Source organism: Vanacampus margaritifer, chromosome 1 (genome assembly GCF_051991255.1).
Source record: "Vanacampus margaritifer isolate UIUO_Vmar chromosome 1, RoL_Vmar_1.0, whole genome shotgun sequence".
Classification (NCBI taxonomy): Eukaryota; Metazoa; Chordata; class Actinopteri; order Syngnathiformes; family Syngnathidae; genus Vanacampus; species Vanacampus margaritifer.
This window is the reverse complement of record NC_135432.1, coordinates 68,254,165-68,269,770: the sequence shown is the minus strand read 5'-3', so window position 1 is coordinate 68,269,770 and position 15,606 is coordinate 68,254,165. Positions and strand designations below refer to the sequence as shown.

At 51.0% G+C, this 15,606-nt stretch overlaps 1 protein-coding gene across 1 annotated transcript in view; it reads left to right on the top strand.

The window, feature by feature from the left end:
- The window catches only part of akap6 (A kinase (PRKA) anchor protein 6), a 52,909-nt gene extending 37,457 nt beyond the window's left edge, over positions 1 to 15,452 (top strand). Inside the window, exons 19-24 of the mRNA XM_077560023.1 lie at positions 1,977 to 2,060; positions 2,167 to 2,319; positions 6,331 to 8,931; positions 10,219 to 12,000; positions 13,569 to 13,637; positions 14,412 to 15,452. Coding sequence (XP_077416149.1) covers positions 1,977 to 2,060; positions 2,167 to 2,319; positions 6,331 to 8,931; positions 10,219 to 12,000; positions 13,569 to 13,637; positions 14,412 to 14,441 — 4,719 coding nt within the window. The 3' untranslated portion in view covers positions 14,442 to 15,452. The remainder of the gene's footprint in view (positions 1 to 1,976; positions 2,061 to 2,166; positions 2,320 to 6,330; positions 8,932 to 10,218; positions 12,001 to 13,568; positions 13,638 to 14,411) is intronic.
- Positions 15,453 to 15,606: the final 154 nt, after the last annotated feature.

Below are 15,606 nucleotides of genomic sequence, written 5' to 3'. Positions count from 1 at the left end.
GATGAAGGTGGCGATGATGAAGGTGGCGATGATGAAGGTGGCGATGGTGCGCGTTCTGAAGCCTCGCGATGGTTAAGAAGGTTGCGGGCCCGAAAAACGCGTTGCCGTGGCAACCGGCTCGCCAAACACCGCCAGACTTTCATCTAACGAGACGACAAGACCAAGAAGGTCTTTGATCAGCCGGAAGCCGAGTCGCGTGGAAGGACGACAAAATGGCGGGCCAGGTGAAGGCGATGACTTGGCGAGAAACGCGGCGGAAGAGAGCGCCACGGGAAAGGAAACAGGAAGTAGGCAGCAAACACCTTTTGGCTTTGTTGGAGGCGTCGCCACTTTGAGCAATGCCTGGAAGTGTGCTGAGCACCTCAGGAACACTCGTGCGCACGCACGCACGCACGCACGCACGCACACACACGCCTCCTCCCCGTCGTCTTCCATCATCTTCCTCATCTTCCTCGTCCGTGAAGAATTTGTCGTCTTCTTCCAGCTCGGGCCGGCGTTAATTCGACCCTCCGTGCTTTTCTCACCATGTCGTTTGCGAGCGAGCCGTCACGACGACCATTTTGATGTTGTTTAGAGAGCCGAGCCCTCACCGAACATGAGCACGCACACACGCACGCGCGCGCACACACACACACTGAATTCTGCACGGTCTCGGCTGTTGTTTGGACAAGCGGGCCAGCAGCAAATATGCTAAACTGCAGCCGGCCAGGCGGGGGAGCAAACCCACAACCTGTGTGTGCGTGTGCGTGTGTGTGTGCGTGCGTGCGTGTGTGCGTGTGTGTAAAGAGAGTGAGCAATCCCATTTTGTTGCCATTGTTTAATATTTATTGGAAAAATGTAAAGAAAATGTAAAAGAAGTGCTCCTTGGCAAGTTGGCAGAATTTGCATAAATTGTTTGCGGGGGTGCTTGCGCGCGACACGCACACACACGCACACAGGTGGCGTAAACACAAACACACGCACACACCGTGTCACATCGATACATGCGCTCTCACACATTTCCTCTCACGCACGCACGCCAAGTGCGTCCCCTCACATGCGTGCTGATCCAGGACCGGCACTCTCGACTGCGTGCGCGCGTGTGCGTGTCATCTTGATGACAAAAGGTCCAATGGGGTCAAACCAACGTTGTTGTGAAGTCGCACGTTCTGCTGCGGAGGCAAAAATCAGGCAGATTGCGGATTTTTTTTCTTTTTTTCTTTCGTGGCAGGAGTCGCATTTTGCACGTTGACCGCTTTTGCTTTTTGCCGGTTCCAGTTTTGCCGCGACCGACCAATCGGACGCCGGCAAATGTGAGGCTGAATTTGAAAAGGGTTTGCGTCACAAAGAAAAGTCCCAGTGCTAATCAATGCTAATGCTAATAGAACCAAAGCTAATCATTTGCTGTTGATTTGTCATATTGATGTAATGATTAGGATTTGAGGTTCCTCGAAGGAAGTCTTTGGGAGTCACGGCTCGCCAAATTTGGACATTTTCGCCGAAAGGGGGCGTGGTCCTCGGAAGGCTTCTGTCTCAGGAACGACCTTCCCAATCGTTGCAAAACGCGCTTTGTTGGAAAGGAAATTCAACAAATCGTTTAGAAAATGGGTGCATTCTTTAGTAACTTGACCTTGTGACCTATGAATTAACCTTCAAATAAGCCACAGATATTCCGGATGGACGCGTACACGAGGATACTTTGACTTGAATTTGGACTTTGTCAAATCTGCACCAACTTGTAAACGATTGCAGGATTGGAATGAAAGGTTCCAAGGCAGGTGGCCACGCCCCTTTTCATCCACATTTGGCAGACCGTGGCTCCCAAATTTCGGCTCCGTTTGACCTCAAATTTGAGATTCAGGGTTGGACCGTCACCGCCAACAAGTACGCCAACTTTCATTCCAATCCAAACCCGCTCGGTTCCGACCCACAGCATTCAAACGCGCAGCGTCTCGTGCTGCCGCAGCAGATTGATTGCCGCTGTTTCGCACCCGCAGAGTTTGTGTTGGGATGTGCGAGCTCGGCGACGCGGCGTCTCGTGGGTGCTGAAACTGTGCCAGAAGCTCCTCCGGCAGAGCCAGGTGAGTACCTTCAAGTAAGACTCGGACTTCCTGCGTCCGGACGGGAAGTGTGCTGGTCGTCCATCTTTGATTGAAGTGTCCGTCCGTCCCGTTTGTCCGCCTCCAGCCGGGCCCGGCGGCGGAGGCGGGCCCGGAGGCGGAGCAGCACCGGCAGGCCCTGCAGCTGCTGTCCATCAACCTGGAGCGGAGGTGGGAGGCCGTCGTCATGCAGGCGCTGCACTGGCAGAACCGACTCAAGCGGGAGCTGGGAGAGCGCACGGTACACGCGACACGCGACACGCGACACGTGACACGCGACGCGCGACACGTGACACGCGACACGCGACACGCGACACGCGACACGCGACACGCGCCTGAAACGCTTCCCATTGACAGCCTTCAAATTTCAACTTGCTTGAAAAATTCCCGCCTTCCAGGATATTTCTCAGCTGACTTCCAGTTTTGGCACAATCAAACATTTCATATCAAAGATCTCCCTTTGATTATCAGTGGGCCGAACGTAGAACGTGTTCGGTGTCCAGGTTGGAACAGATTTGAGTCCAAGTTCCATTTCATATAATTCGTCATTATATTCATGTCCTTTCACATGATTATTATTATTATTGTTATTGTTATAAAGCCTTCCACATTCATTGAAACATTAGCATTTAGCTTTCAGCATTCACAAACAATTTCTTCACAAATTGCTTTTATTCGTAGTAATCGTGTTTTTAAAATTGACATTAGTCGAAGTCATTTTGTATATTTTTTGCACTTTTTGAATCGTACTAATGATTTGTGAAGTCCTCGTAAATGACAATCGCTTTTAAAAGGGCAAAAAGCTTTCCGACGAACCAAACCGCGTTTCAACGGGTGAGTTGCCGCGTGAGTGCACGTGCACGCGCACGCTCACGCACACTCGCAGACAGGGATGACAAATATGGGCGTCGGGACGCCGTGACCTCGCCGCCCAGCGACGAGTCATTTGACTTCCTGTGTGGAGGCAACAAAAACAACCACGATGGCGCTTTCGCTTACAAATGAACACGAGTGCTCGCCATCAACTCGATGCCTTTTGCTACAGTGTGTGCGTGCGTGCGCACGTGCGTGCGTGCGTGTCCGCCATTTGTATGATCGCAACTGCCGACACTTCGTCCATCAAAGTCAAACACGACTATTTGCTACGTGCGACGACACCGTCGGTCTGGAATGGATTTTGTTCCCCACCCAAAAAAAAAATCGTTTTTGAAGCTGAGGAAAAAGTCGTCCGATTATCGACGACTCGTTAACAGACGCTCGTTAACTCATCATGAAACGATGACCTGATTTTCCAAGTTAGCAGTTTTGCCGCAGTCCTTTTGAAAAGTCATCCGATTATTGAACAGCTCTTAAAAAGTCACTTGGTGACTTCAGAGAAGGCTCGATTGCGAAGTTGCCCTTCGATAGCGTCGGTTCGAGTTACCTTGAAAAGGATTCGTTTGACTGATTAACACATTCGAAAGTTACTTTGAGTGATGAATTGATTTTAAAATTTGTTCAATCACAATATTTCTATCTGTTTCCATTTTGCAGCAATTAGCGTTAGCACGTAGCTTAGTTTCCTCATCATCCACAAATCTGTTGATGATTGATGCAACACGGTTGATCTCTTATACTCTGCTGCCGCCTGCTGGCCATTTTTCTAACAACGGCCGTGACCCGAAGCCTCCTCTTCGGTTCCGAGGCTGCATCGAAGCCTTCTGAAGGCTCTCGCGTCAAAAATACGACTTTGGGAGCGTGGCAATGTTTTCAAATCCAACTATTTCCGTTTTTTTGGGGCGCAAACGAGTTCCGTGCAGCGCCCAGCGACCAGTCGCGTGCACGCTTTAAACGCGAACAGCATCACGTCGGCGTGATTCATGCGCCTTGTTGGAGTGTTTGCCGCCGCTGACCTCCCTCAAGGTTTTGACATGCGGCGCGGGCGACCGTGAATAACGACGGCGAGCTGGCCAGGCTGCCGGCGCCGTCCGACTGGCGCTAAGCTAACAAATGGGACCGCTCAGTGGGAAGCGAATGGAAAAACTTTGGACGCTTGGCCTCCAAAAACACGTGAACGTGAACGTGAAGACAAGACAAGCGTCCTCCTGGTCCGCAATCTCAGCTCCTTTTCTCGTCTCCTCTAACGACGTCTCTGCCGGTTTCTCCTCGTCCTCCTCTTTCGCGCTCACCGCCGACTGGTCGCCTCCTTCTCGTTTCATCTCCTTTTCATGGTGTGGTTTTCCTCGTCCTCTTTCTTGAGCTCCTTCCTTCTCATTTCCTCGTCCTCGTCACGTCTTCATTAGCTCCTCCTCTTTCTCGTCTCACCTTTGACCTCCCCCCGCCGTGTCCTCAACTTCCTCCCCTCTGTCAAGCAAGATGAGAAATCGTAGTGACGCATGCTCGAGAAAGTTCTGGTTTGCCGTCTCATCAGGAAATGACCCACAATGCTCGGCTCAAGCTCCAGAGGACGAACGGACGTCAAATCAATCGCAAGTAAATAATGCAGAAGAAGCTTTTTTTGGGGGTGGGAAGTGTGATTGGCTGAAGCGTCTGGAAGCCCCGCCCCTTGGCGTCCTGCGCGGGCCTTATCCGGAACACGCAAACGTATGACGCACACGCGCACGGCCAAGCAGTTTATGAGATTAATAGGCTATGAATGACTAATATGCAGCGCACACGCACACACATTCATATTAACGAGATGAGGATCAATTTGTATAATTATGTCTGCACAAGTGAACAATTCCGGCGTCTAAGCACATTTTGCCGCCGCCGCCTCCCGAAGGTTTTTGTTTGCGTGTCGACGCCCACCGTGAATTATTCATGCTTTGCTCGACGGCGGAATTTTCCGGCTTGACTCGGAGGAAGGATTTCTTTCTTTCTTTCTTTCTTTCTTTCTTTCTTTCTTTCTTTCGTTCTTTCTTTCTTTCTTTCTTTCTTTCTTTTTCTTTCTTTCGTTCTTTTTCTTTCGTTCTTTTGTTCTCTCTTTCTTTCTTTCTTTCTTTCTTTCGTTCTTTTCTTTCTTTCTTTCTTTCTTTTGTTCTCTCTTTCTTTCTTCCTTTCGTTCTTTCTTTCATTCTTTCGTTCTTTCTTTCTTTCCTTCTTTCTTTCCTTCTTTCTTCCCTTCTTTCTTTCCTTCTTTCTTTCCTTCTTTCTTTCCTTCTTTCTTCCCTTCTTTCTTTCTTTCCTTCTTTCTTTCTTTCTTTCTTTCGTTCTTTCTTTCTTTCTTTCTTTCTTTCTTTCTTTCTTTCTTTCTTTCTTTTTCTTTCTTTCTTTCGTTCTTTTTCTTTCGTTCTTTTGTTCTCTCTTTCTTTCTTTCTTTCTTTCGTTCTTTTGTTCTCTCTTTGTTTCTTTCTTTCTTTCTTTCTTTTTTTCTTTCTTTTGTTCTCTCTTTCTTTCTTCCTTTCGTTCTTTCTTTCATTCTTTCGTTCTTTCTTTCTTTCCTTCTTTCTTTCCTTCTTTCTTTCCTTCTTTCTTCCCTTCTTTCTTTCTTTCCTTCTTTCTTCCCTTCTTTCTTCCCTTCTTTCTTTCCTTCTTTCCTTCTTTCTTTCTTCCCTTCTTTCTTTCCTTCGCTTTCATCGCAGAAATATATCAGAAGTCTTTGTCAGCTCGCGATTGTATCGTTCTGAGTTCACGAATTCCAATTGATAAAGCGATCGTTCCAACAAATAACTTTCTACCCGTGAAGCGTATTTAAAAGGTATTGATTTCAATCAAAAAATAACACATCGTTCTCAGGTTTTAATTGTGATTTTATGGTGAACTTCATTATACGTAATTACTTATCCAATTGTTTTATCATCTTTAAAAAATGTCAAAGTCGTTTTCATTGTTTATTTGTACGATTTATGATTGATGCAAATATAATCAACGAATTTGTGGGATACATTTAAAAAATGCATGTATAGAATATTTCAATTCTTACTTGCAATTGTTTTATTTCTACTTCGTCTAATTACATTGAAGCAAGCAATTATTTTATGGAAATAAATGTAAAAAACAACAACAGGGCAAAACAAAATCTTATTATGTGAAATAAATGCTTCTGACATTTTTTATTACAATAATATATATATATATATAAATTATTTAATTATGATTAAATGACTACATTCTTTCATACAATACTTTTTTGGGATGATGAATGGGTAAATATTTAAAGGTAAAATTGTACATTCATTTGTCCTTCAACAAAAAAAGGTTTTCAGTGTTAGTCACAAGTTTGTGGTAAAATGAGTGAATTATTCAAATATTTGTTTTGCCTGGTCTGCAGGTTCCGGGGAACTTTCTGGAAGCAGGCCTGTTGGACCCGCACCAGGTGATCCCCGTCCAAACGTCCCTGGCCACTTTGGCTCCAGATGACTCTTGGGAATGGGACGAGACCGACATGACCATCGCAGAAGCTCCAGAAGCTCCAGAAGTTCCAGAACCCGACCTGACGCACAACCTTCCCTGCTCCTGCTCCGAGACCAGTATGCCTTCAGGGAACGTCCCCCCTCCTCAGATGAGTCCTCAGCCGCTTGCGCCCGTCTACCAGGTGTACAGCCTTCACACGGTGAAGTTGGACGCAAGCTCAGAGCTTCCTCACGTGACCTTCAAGGCAGCCATGAGGAAGCAGCACATCTTCCACAAGAGCCTGAGTAAGGACTCCACTTTCTCTTCCATGGAGTCCCTCCCGGACCTCCTGGGCGGGCTGATGCCAGGCCAGCGAGGTGGGCAGGGGAGGCTTGAGAGGGAAGGGGGCAGGGAAGGGGGCAGGGAAGGGGGCAGGGAAGGGGGCGGGGAAGGGGGCAGGGAAGGGGGCGGGGAAGGGGGCAGGGAAGGGGGCAGGGAAGGGGGCAGGGAAGGGGGCGGGGATAGCGGCCGCTCCTCCGGCAGCCGTCACTCCGGAAGCGAAAGCGGAATTGTCAGCGACGCGGGAGATATTGAGATGATGTGCCGCGGGATACTCACCGACGAGGATGAGGTCGCGGACGCCGCCGCTGCGATGCCGCACAAAGAGGAGCAAAGAGGAGACGGAATCCAAAGAACTGCTGAAGAAGAAGAGATGCTGTCGAGCCTCAAGAAAGGAGGTCGTGAGGAGCTCGAGATCTTGATGAAGGATCGCGATCACCTTGACCAAAGCGCATCCAAGTGTCCTCTGAGCCGCGGTTTGGATGAACTCGCCGGGCTGCGCCACCCCAGCGCCAGTCCCGTCTTATCTCCGGGGTCTTCTCTGGAGTCCCTCCTGTCGCTGGGTTGCCAACTGTTCCCCTCCAAAGAGCACCTCCATCGCAGCGCCTCCCTGGAGAGCGGCCTGGCCGTTTGCCACAGCCTGGACGGCGACATCAGCGCCAGCCTGGGCGAGCTGGACCTGTGCCAGACAAGCGACGAGGACCACGTTGGTCCAGAAGGCCACAGGGTTGGCGGGGGAGCGCAAGGAGTGTCGTCTTCCGGGGAGCTGAGCGGGAGAACTCTGGATCTCCTGAAACGTCTGGAGAACATCCAGAGTCCTCTGGCCAGCAAGATGACTCGCAGCGTTTCGGACATGACGCTTCGCAGCAGGTTTCCTCTTCACCGACGGCTGGTCGCCTCCCCTTCGCTGGGTGGGCGGCGCTCGCGACGCTCCCGCGAGGCTTTAGCGTCACTCGTCAATGACAACTCTGCGTCGCTCACCGAGCTGAGCAGCGCCGACGAGTCGTCTGTGGCTTCCGAAGAACTCACCATGTTGCCCAACCACCGGAACCCGCTTCTGGAACAGACCTCGGCGGGGCCCGGCAAGCAGACTTCCTACAGGAGGTGCTGTAGAAGGAGCGGCCACCGAGAGGAGGCGGACGCCGTTAGCTTGAGCATGGTGGTCAACGTCTCCTGCACGTCCGCCTGCACCGACGACGAGGACGACAGCGACCTCCTCTCCTCCTCCACCCTCACCCTCACCGAGGAGGAGATGGGAGTCCAGGAGGAGGAGGAGAGGCCGACGCCTGCCTCGTCTGGGAACGAGGAAGAGGATGGGGACGACGAGGCCGCCATGGACGGGTCCTACGTGCTGGGCTTGGACCACATGAGGAAGGAGCTGCGGGCTTGGCTGCGACCACCTCGCGCATCAAAGACGGAGGCTGGACTGTGGGATGAACTTCAGTGTGGGACCAACCTTGAGCAGGGACACCGACAGAACTCTTCCAAGCAAGACCAGGAGCTGCACCAAGATGAGGAGAACCGGAGGAACGCCGCAAGGAGCTTCATCAGCCGGTTTGTGGACGACCTGGAGAACGGGAACGTGGAGCACGGCAGCCCGAAAGGCAACGATGAGGACCACAAACTCCTGCAAGAGGAGTCCGGTGTGTTCACCAAGAGAGGAGAACCTCTCGCCATGAGAGGAGAACTTGTCAGGAACTCCTTCACATTCCCCAAAGTGGAAAAGGATGCCGTCCTGTTTCCTTCGTCACCATCCAGCGAGTTCCCGCCGCCCGCTGGCGCCTCCTCCTTAGTGGGGCAGCTTAAGGGGGAGTTACCCTGCCAGAGCGCCTCCCCTTCCCGCCACCACCGGAAGGCCATCACCATCCAGGAGAAGTTTAAGTTCTCCTCGCTGGTGACGGAGGAGAGCAGGAGCAAAGTCCAGGACAAACATTCCTGCCTGCCCGCCAAAAAGTGGAAGAGCTCTGTTGGTTCCGCTTGCTGCCAGCACTCGCTGCCTTCGTGCTGCTCGCCCTGCTCGCCCTCCTCGCCCTGCTCGCCTCAGTCCAAGGAGGCCGTGCACGACTTTGTCCTGGAAATCCTGGACTTGACTTCAGAGGCCCGCCGGAGCAAAGAGCTTCTCGGGCAGGAGCCGACGCAGAGCATCAGGAAGTCCGACGGCGAGTCGCGCCCCGCCTCCTTCCAGCAAATCAGAGAAAAGGTAACACACACACACACACATTCTACAACTCTTTAATAATATTAGATATGAATATATACATAAATGAAAAGTTCATTATACAGTATTGACATGCAAATGGGCTGCAAGTGGCAATATCGATAATACCAGGTATCGATATCGAGTTTTATTTCAAGGTATCGGTACTCACGACATTTTATCATTTATATTTTTCTCTTTGACTGCCAAAAACGTTAAATAACGTTTAGTAAAATCCTATGGAGGAGTGCCAAAGACGTTAAAAGACGTTTGTTTCAAAACAGAGGTGAAACTAACCATTTTCTATCGTTGATTACTGAAAAACGGAATAAGGTAGAAACAAACTTTTTTTTTTCTGATGAAAGATGAGAGTCCAATCTTTCATTTGGTACTATGTGTGTTTCCATAGTCCAAACACATCATTTTCTGTGGACCTTGAAAGATCAGTCAAAATGCTTAAAATGGGCTGGCACTGGCGACGTCCCGTTTCTGAAAACGTCTGGCAGTTAGGAATGTATTTATTTATTTAAATTACATATAAAATTACATGAAAAATACAAATTCCATTAAAAATCATTCATAATATTATGATAACTAAGACAGCGATGTCTTGAATGTATTTTCAGATATTTAACTCATTTGCTACTTTCTATTTTAAATGTGGTCCCAAAAATGTATTTATACGTTTACTTCATGTTTTTTTTTTATACGGAAGTCTCTGAACTGTAAAGAGCGCTTAAAGCAATGGTAGTTATTACAAGAACGGCCAGCAGGTGGCATAAGAGTATAAGAGATCAACCAGGGCCATGTTGCAAAAAACTCTCAAAACTCCAATTTGTGAATAACGATGAATTTTATTCTAATGCAAATGCTTTCAAAACGGAAACAGACAGAAATGATTTTTTTTCCTGATGAAAGAAGAGACTCGAATCTTTCTTTTGGTAGCTTCCGTATTCAGTAAAAATCCAGTCAGGAACGAAGGGGGTTGCTTCAGTCAAAATGGCTGCCAGCCAAGGAGTTCCTAAAAATGTGGGTTTGTGTGTCATGCCGGCATCCCACAGAGTTGATGCGAGTGCGTCTTTGCTCGGTCGCACTTGAACATCTTTTCAATTAGCGGCTGCAAAGTTTTGCTTGCCGTCTTTTTCTGTTTGTTTGAAGGGCAAACGCGACGCAGCAGACATCCGACGCGTCCCCCTAATTGAATCCGTCGCTTGGCGGGTCGCGCCTTTATTGCAAGGCGTCAATACGGCGGCCATTACGTGACCTTTGTGTCCTTTGTGCTCGCTGCAGGTGACGCAACATTCCCATCAGCCCTTGCATCTGCGCCACGGCGACTTCTACGCCTACTTGGCGCTCTCGTCGCACGACAGCGACTGCGGCGAAGTCACGCAGCGCGCCGAGGACAAGAGCGCCGCGCCCGCGCCTTACCTCATCCCCGCCTGCGCCGCCGCCCCCGCGCCGGGCCCGGCCGCCCCTCCTCAAAGTCGTCGCCGCCGCCACGACACAGATGTCGGCGCTCTGGACGCCCCTGTAAGCCCCGCCCCCTCGCTGCCACCCAGTCCGGACGTCCGTGACGAGGAGACGCTCTTCCCCGCCTGCACGGAGGAGGTCTACCTGGGCCCGCCGCTCTGCTACAGCATGCCGCCGCCCACCAAGAAAACACTCCAGTTCTCCAAACTGACTGAGGCTCGTCTCCGAGACCCCGAGGAGGTCCAGAGGGTCACCTCCGCTGTCCGGGAACCTCCGTACAGTCAAGTCTATCAAGGCTCGCCACCCGTTGAGGAGACATCAAAGATGGTTTTCTACCTGGAGGAGAAACCACCCCAAAAGATCCAGAGTGTGGTCTCGGCCGTACCGGAGCCTCCTCACGGTTCCTTCTCAGTCAGCGGCAAGGTCCGGCATCTGGACCGCACTGTGCCGCCAGCCCAGGACAAACCAAAGATCTCTGCGCTTGAGCCCCCACAGCTCCTTCAGGGCTCCCTCCCAGCAGAGACGACGCCTGAGGATGTCCAGAGGCTCGTCCCGGCTGTCCTACAACCTCCTGAAATCGCCTTCCCCGTTGAGGGCGAGATCCAGCAGGGCTTGCTACTCTGCCCCAGCGAGCTCTCCAAGACGGGGGGTCCAAGTTGCTTCCCCCAGGAGAAGGCGGATTTCCGAGAGCCCGAGGAGGTCCAGAGGGTCACGTCCGCTGTTTTAGAACCTCCCTACAGTCAAGTCTATCAAGGTTTGCCCCCCGTTGACAAGACACCAAAGATCTCTCAACTTGAGGGCCCAAAACCCCTGCAGGGTTTCTACCTGGAGGAAAAACCACCTGAAGAAAACCAGAGTGTGGTCTTGGCTGTCCCGGAGCCTCCTGACATCACCCTGTCCATCCAGGGCGAGATCCAGCAGGGCGAGATCCAGCAGGGCGAGATCCCGCAGGGCGAGATCCCGCAGGGCGAGATCCAGCAGGGCGAGATCCCGCAGGGCTCGCTACTCTGCCCCAGCAAGATCCCCAAGACGGGGGGTCTGAGGTGCTTCCCTCAGGAGAAGGCGGATCTCCAAGACCCCAAGCAGGTCAAGCGCGCCGTCCCAGCGGCCCCAGAGCCTCCTTCCAGCTCCTTCTCCGTCCTCAGCGAGGCTTCAGGGGAAGCGAGGCGGGGGGAGGCCTGGCGCCTCGGGGCCCGCCATGTGTCGGGGCGGCGGGAGGAGGCGCGCAGTAATGAGGCTCCTTCTTATCTTAATCCCCGGGCGCGTGTCGCCCCGATTGACTCCTCGCCGGCCCAATGTTTGGCAGATACTAAAACGCTTCAATCCAATATTGGCGGCGTAATGACCAAGATAAGTGTCGGCGGCTCGCCGACAAATCCCTCAAAAGAGCCGCCCGCCTCTGCCACGCGTATTAATCCCAAAATTAACTGCAGGCCGATCAAAGAGGCTGATAGGGCGGCGGCGGCGGTGGCGGCGGCGGCGGCGGCGGCGGCGGGGAGGCGGGGGGCGGCCGCCGCCAAGCCGCCTGAAGCCGGGGCGGCGCCGGGGCGCAGGCGGCAGGAAGCCAAGACGAGCGCGCTGGCGACGGCCAAGAAGAAGCAGGTTGGTGATGATCCGAGCCCCGACCCACACTCGCACCCGCCGTCGGTACCAGATGCGATCGGCCCACCAGATCCTATCGGGGGCCGTTGGGCCTGCCCGTGACGTCAGCACGCCGGCGCTCACCGAACCGAATGCGCCGGTCAAATCACAAGAACAAAAATTGTTTTTATGACAATAGGAACACATTTGCAATCAAAACTGAAAAAAAAAAAAAGCAATCAAAACTGACAAGATTTGTCACATCTCAGTAAATTCATTTGATAATATTTGCTTTCGGATTTTTTCCCACTCTTTTAAATGTATTTTGATTTGATCTCATTTCTTATTTCTCAATCTATTATTTTAACTCTAATCTTAACGTATCCTGCTTTTATATTCTTCGGCTTCTTGATGACCTTTTTACAGTTTGAGTCCAAACATTTTGTCATTGAAATCTTTCCACGTCAACCGGATCATTTCCCGCCAATCCCGTGACGTCATGGGTCGGCGACCCCGATACCATCTGGTACCGGCACCGGATCTCCTCCCGGCCCCTTCACACCTTCTTCCTTTCCGAAACTTCCGCTAAGCCAGAAATCTGCATTAGCCCAACAAAATTGTCGTCGATGATCATAAACAGCGTGTGTGAGTTCAGCCATTTTGGTTCCGATGACATTTTTCAACCTTCTGCTGCTCAAAAATAATGATTAAATAACTACAAAAGGTGGTTTTTCGTGATGAGACGTGTTGAAATTTGAAAAAAATGCGGCTCATGTTGTTTATCGTGATGTGTAAAATATCGTGAGTCGAAATGTCTGGAAAATGTTTTTGTTCCTGACAAAGCAACCTTTTTTTTTTCCTCATGCATTTCGTTGTGCGTCGAATTTTGCCGTCCTCGCCTGATCCGTCTTCTCAGTAGGACTTTTATTCAGCTCTATTTCAAAGATGTGTGCCCCCCCCCCTCCCCGTGTGCCCCCCCCCCCCTCCCCGTGTGCCCCCCCAAGGCCTCCCCGAGGTGTTAATGCAAGGTGGGATTTGCAGACGTCTCACTTTCAGGTCCAGGGAACAACATCAGCATAATTACGATCAGTCGCATTTGATTAGGATTCATCAGCCTTGAATTAGCACGTTTGGGCGGCCTTTTTTTTTTCCTTCCTCGCTTTTCTATTTCCGCATGCAAATCAGCACACGGTCTTGCAAGCGTCGTGCTTTAGCCACTTTTAGCACTTTTGACTCTTTGTCTGCTTGCGCGCGGCGCCGCATAGCAATGAGGCGGCCCTGCGAGCGCCAACGTGCTCAAAACAAAACAAAATGTCCTCCAACCAAAACGGCCATCTTGGGCAAAAGACCAGCAAATGTTACGCGTTGTCGTCGAGCGACCTCTACTGGCCACGTTAAATAGCGAAAAAACACAAACGCGAAAATCTGTCTTTGTGGGCTGCGTTCACAAGATCAGAAATCAACGGAAGCGCCTTCGACCTCCGGCAGGCACTTTTTGGTTTTCGCTTCGAATGGGTCAAAAACGGACGTTTTCATTGGACAGCAAAGAACGATGTGTGAATTGTTTCTTCTTTTTCTTTTGCTGTCAGGTGAGCGCCGCCAATCAAGCCGCCAAGGCCGCACAGGGGCGGAGCCAAGTCTTGCTTCGGCCAATCAGAGTAGGTCACAAATTGGAATAATCCACCATGAGGTCGCCAATCACATGTAGACAAACGATGGACTGGTCGCCACCATTTCTTGGTTGTCTTGACACTTTTATGATCTTTTGACAAACAAAGAATATAAATGTGAGCGTGTGTGTGTGTGCGCTCGTGGCTGGCCGACGGGCGCCTCCAGGGCGAAGCAAACCTCAGTGCTCCCATACGACACGCGCGCACACGCACACACGCACGTGCGCGCACGCACGCACGCACGCACCCCTCAGGGCAGGGCACGCGAGTCGTGTAGACGCTCTGACAGCTCAACAGCTGCAGGTTGTTGTTGTTTCAACACGCACGCACGCACACGCACGCACGCACACACGCGCGCACGCAGGAGGACGAAATACACACACGTGCACGCGTGATCTCAGCGATGCATAAATCTGCCGCTGACCCCCATCGGGCGTCCCAGTCGAGCCCACCTGTTCACGCACACACGCGGGCTCAATTAAAGCAATGGCGAACGCGGCTCGTGATGTGCTCTGTGACCCGGACGGCAGAAGGTCCGCAAGCGCGCACACTCGGGTTTCATCATCCACCGAAGCTCAGGAAGTTTCAAACTCACAAAAGAGCACAAACAACACACAAGACAATCCTCGCCAAAAGGTTTGATTTTGTGCTTCGTCAACATCAATCGCTTCGTCTTCGATCGAGCGTCGGAAAGCAAACAAAACGCGTTCGAGTCCAGCCAGCGCTTTTCACTTCTTGCAATTCTTGTCTTGTGCCGTCCAGAGCCGACCGGCACCGATGGTCCATCTGTGACGGCTGCGCGTCGTCGTCGTGGCGAGACGAGGACGACGACAACAAGTGGCATGCGTGCGTGCGTGCGTGCGTGCGTGCGTGCGTGCGTGCGTGCCACAAATAGATGAAAGCAGGTGAAGAGCAGACGAAAAAGACCAAGAAGAGGAGAAAGGAAGTGGAAAAGGTTTGACGAGAAGATCCCAGCTTCAACGTGGACCGGGACAAACAAAATGGCCGCAGGCGTGCACAAACACACACTTTTGTACACGTTGGCGCTTCGTTCATATTTCCGCAATCACACACATTTGTATACACGCAAACACAACTCACGTACACACACATTCAAACATGCACAGATTACGCACGCACACACGTATGCAAACATGCACACAAATGTACCCGCGTAACATGCACACACACACACACAAACATGTCCACGTGCACAAACACACGTTCACGCACACACGCGTTGACAAGAACGTGCGACGGCTGCGAGCGTTAATGAGAGATGAAAATTGAGCGTGAAAAGTGACAAAAGAGATTCTGCTTGATCTATGCAAGGCTGGCAAAGCGGCCATCTTGCGCGTGGCGGCGGCCATCTTGCGTGGGTGGGGTTTTGCTGTTTTGCTTGGAAGAAGATCAAATAGCGTTTGAGTCGATTTGTGCCTTGCTTACCTTTTTAGCCGCCGTGATGATGATGAGGATGATGATGAAGGTGAGGATGATGAAGGTGAGGGTGAGGAGGCTGACCTCGTGTACATTTGTCAAGGTGGAATGCCGCTTGTGCGTGTGCGTTGCTTCGTGTGTCCCGACTGCATGTTCGCTCGGGAGATCATAAAACTCCCGTCAGCTGAAAAATAAAGTTTTGTTTTTTTTGACTCGATGGATTTGACGCGCGACAGGATGTCAGTCATTGATAAAAGATGTCAAAAACAAGCAAACAAAAACGAAGCTGATGTTGTTGTCAAAACGTCTCGTAGCATCTTATGGCGGGAGACGCATGCAATTATTAATAAACATTCTGAACGATCATGGCTTGTCCTTCTGTCTTTTTTCCCACACACACGCTAGGCTTGCTATGCTAGCGATCAACGATTGTTTTAGCCGTTCATGATTACGCTCGACGAACGTAACAGTCGAAAAGAAAAGAGATTAGAATAATGATTGTGGTGTTTTTGCTCCACCC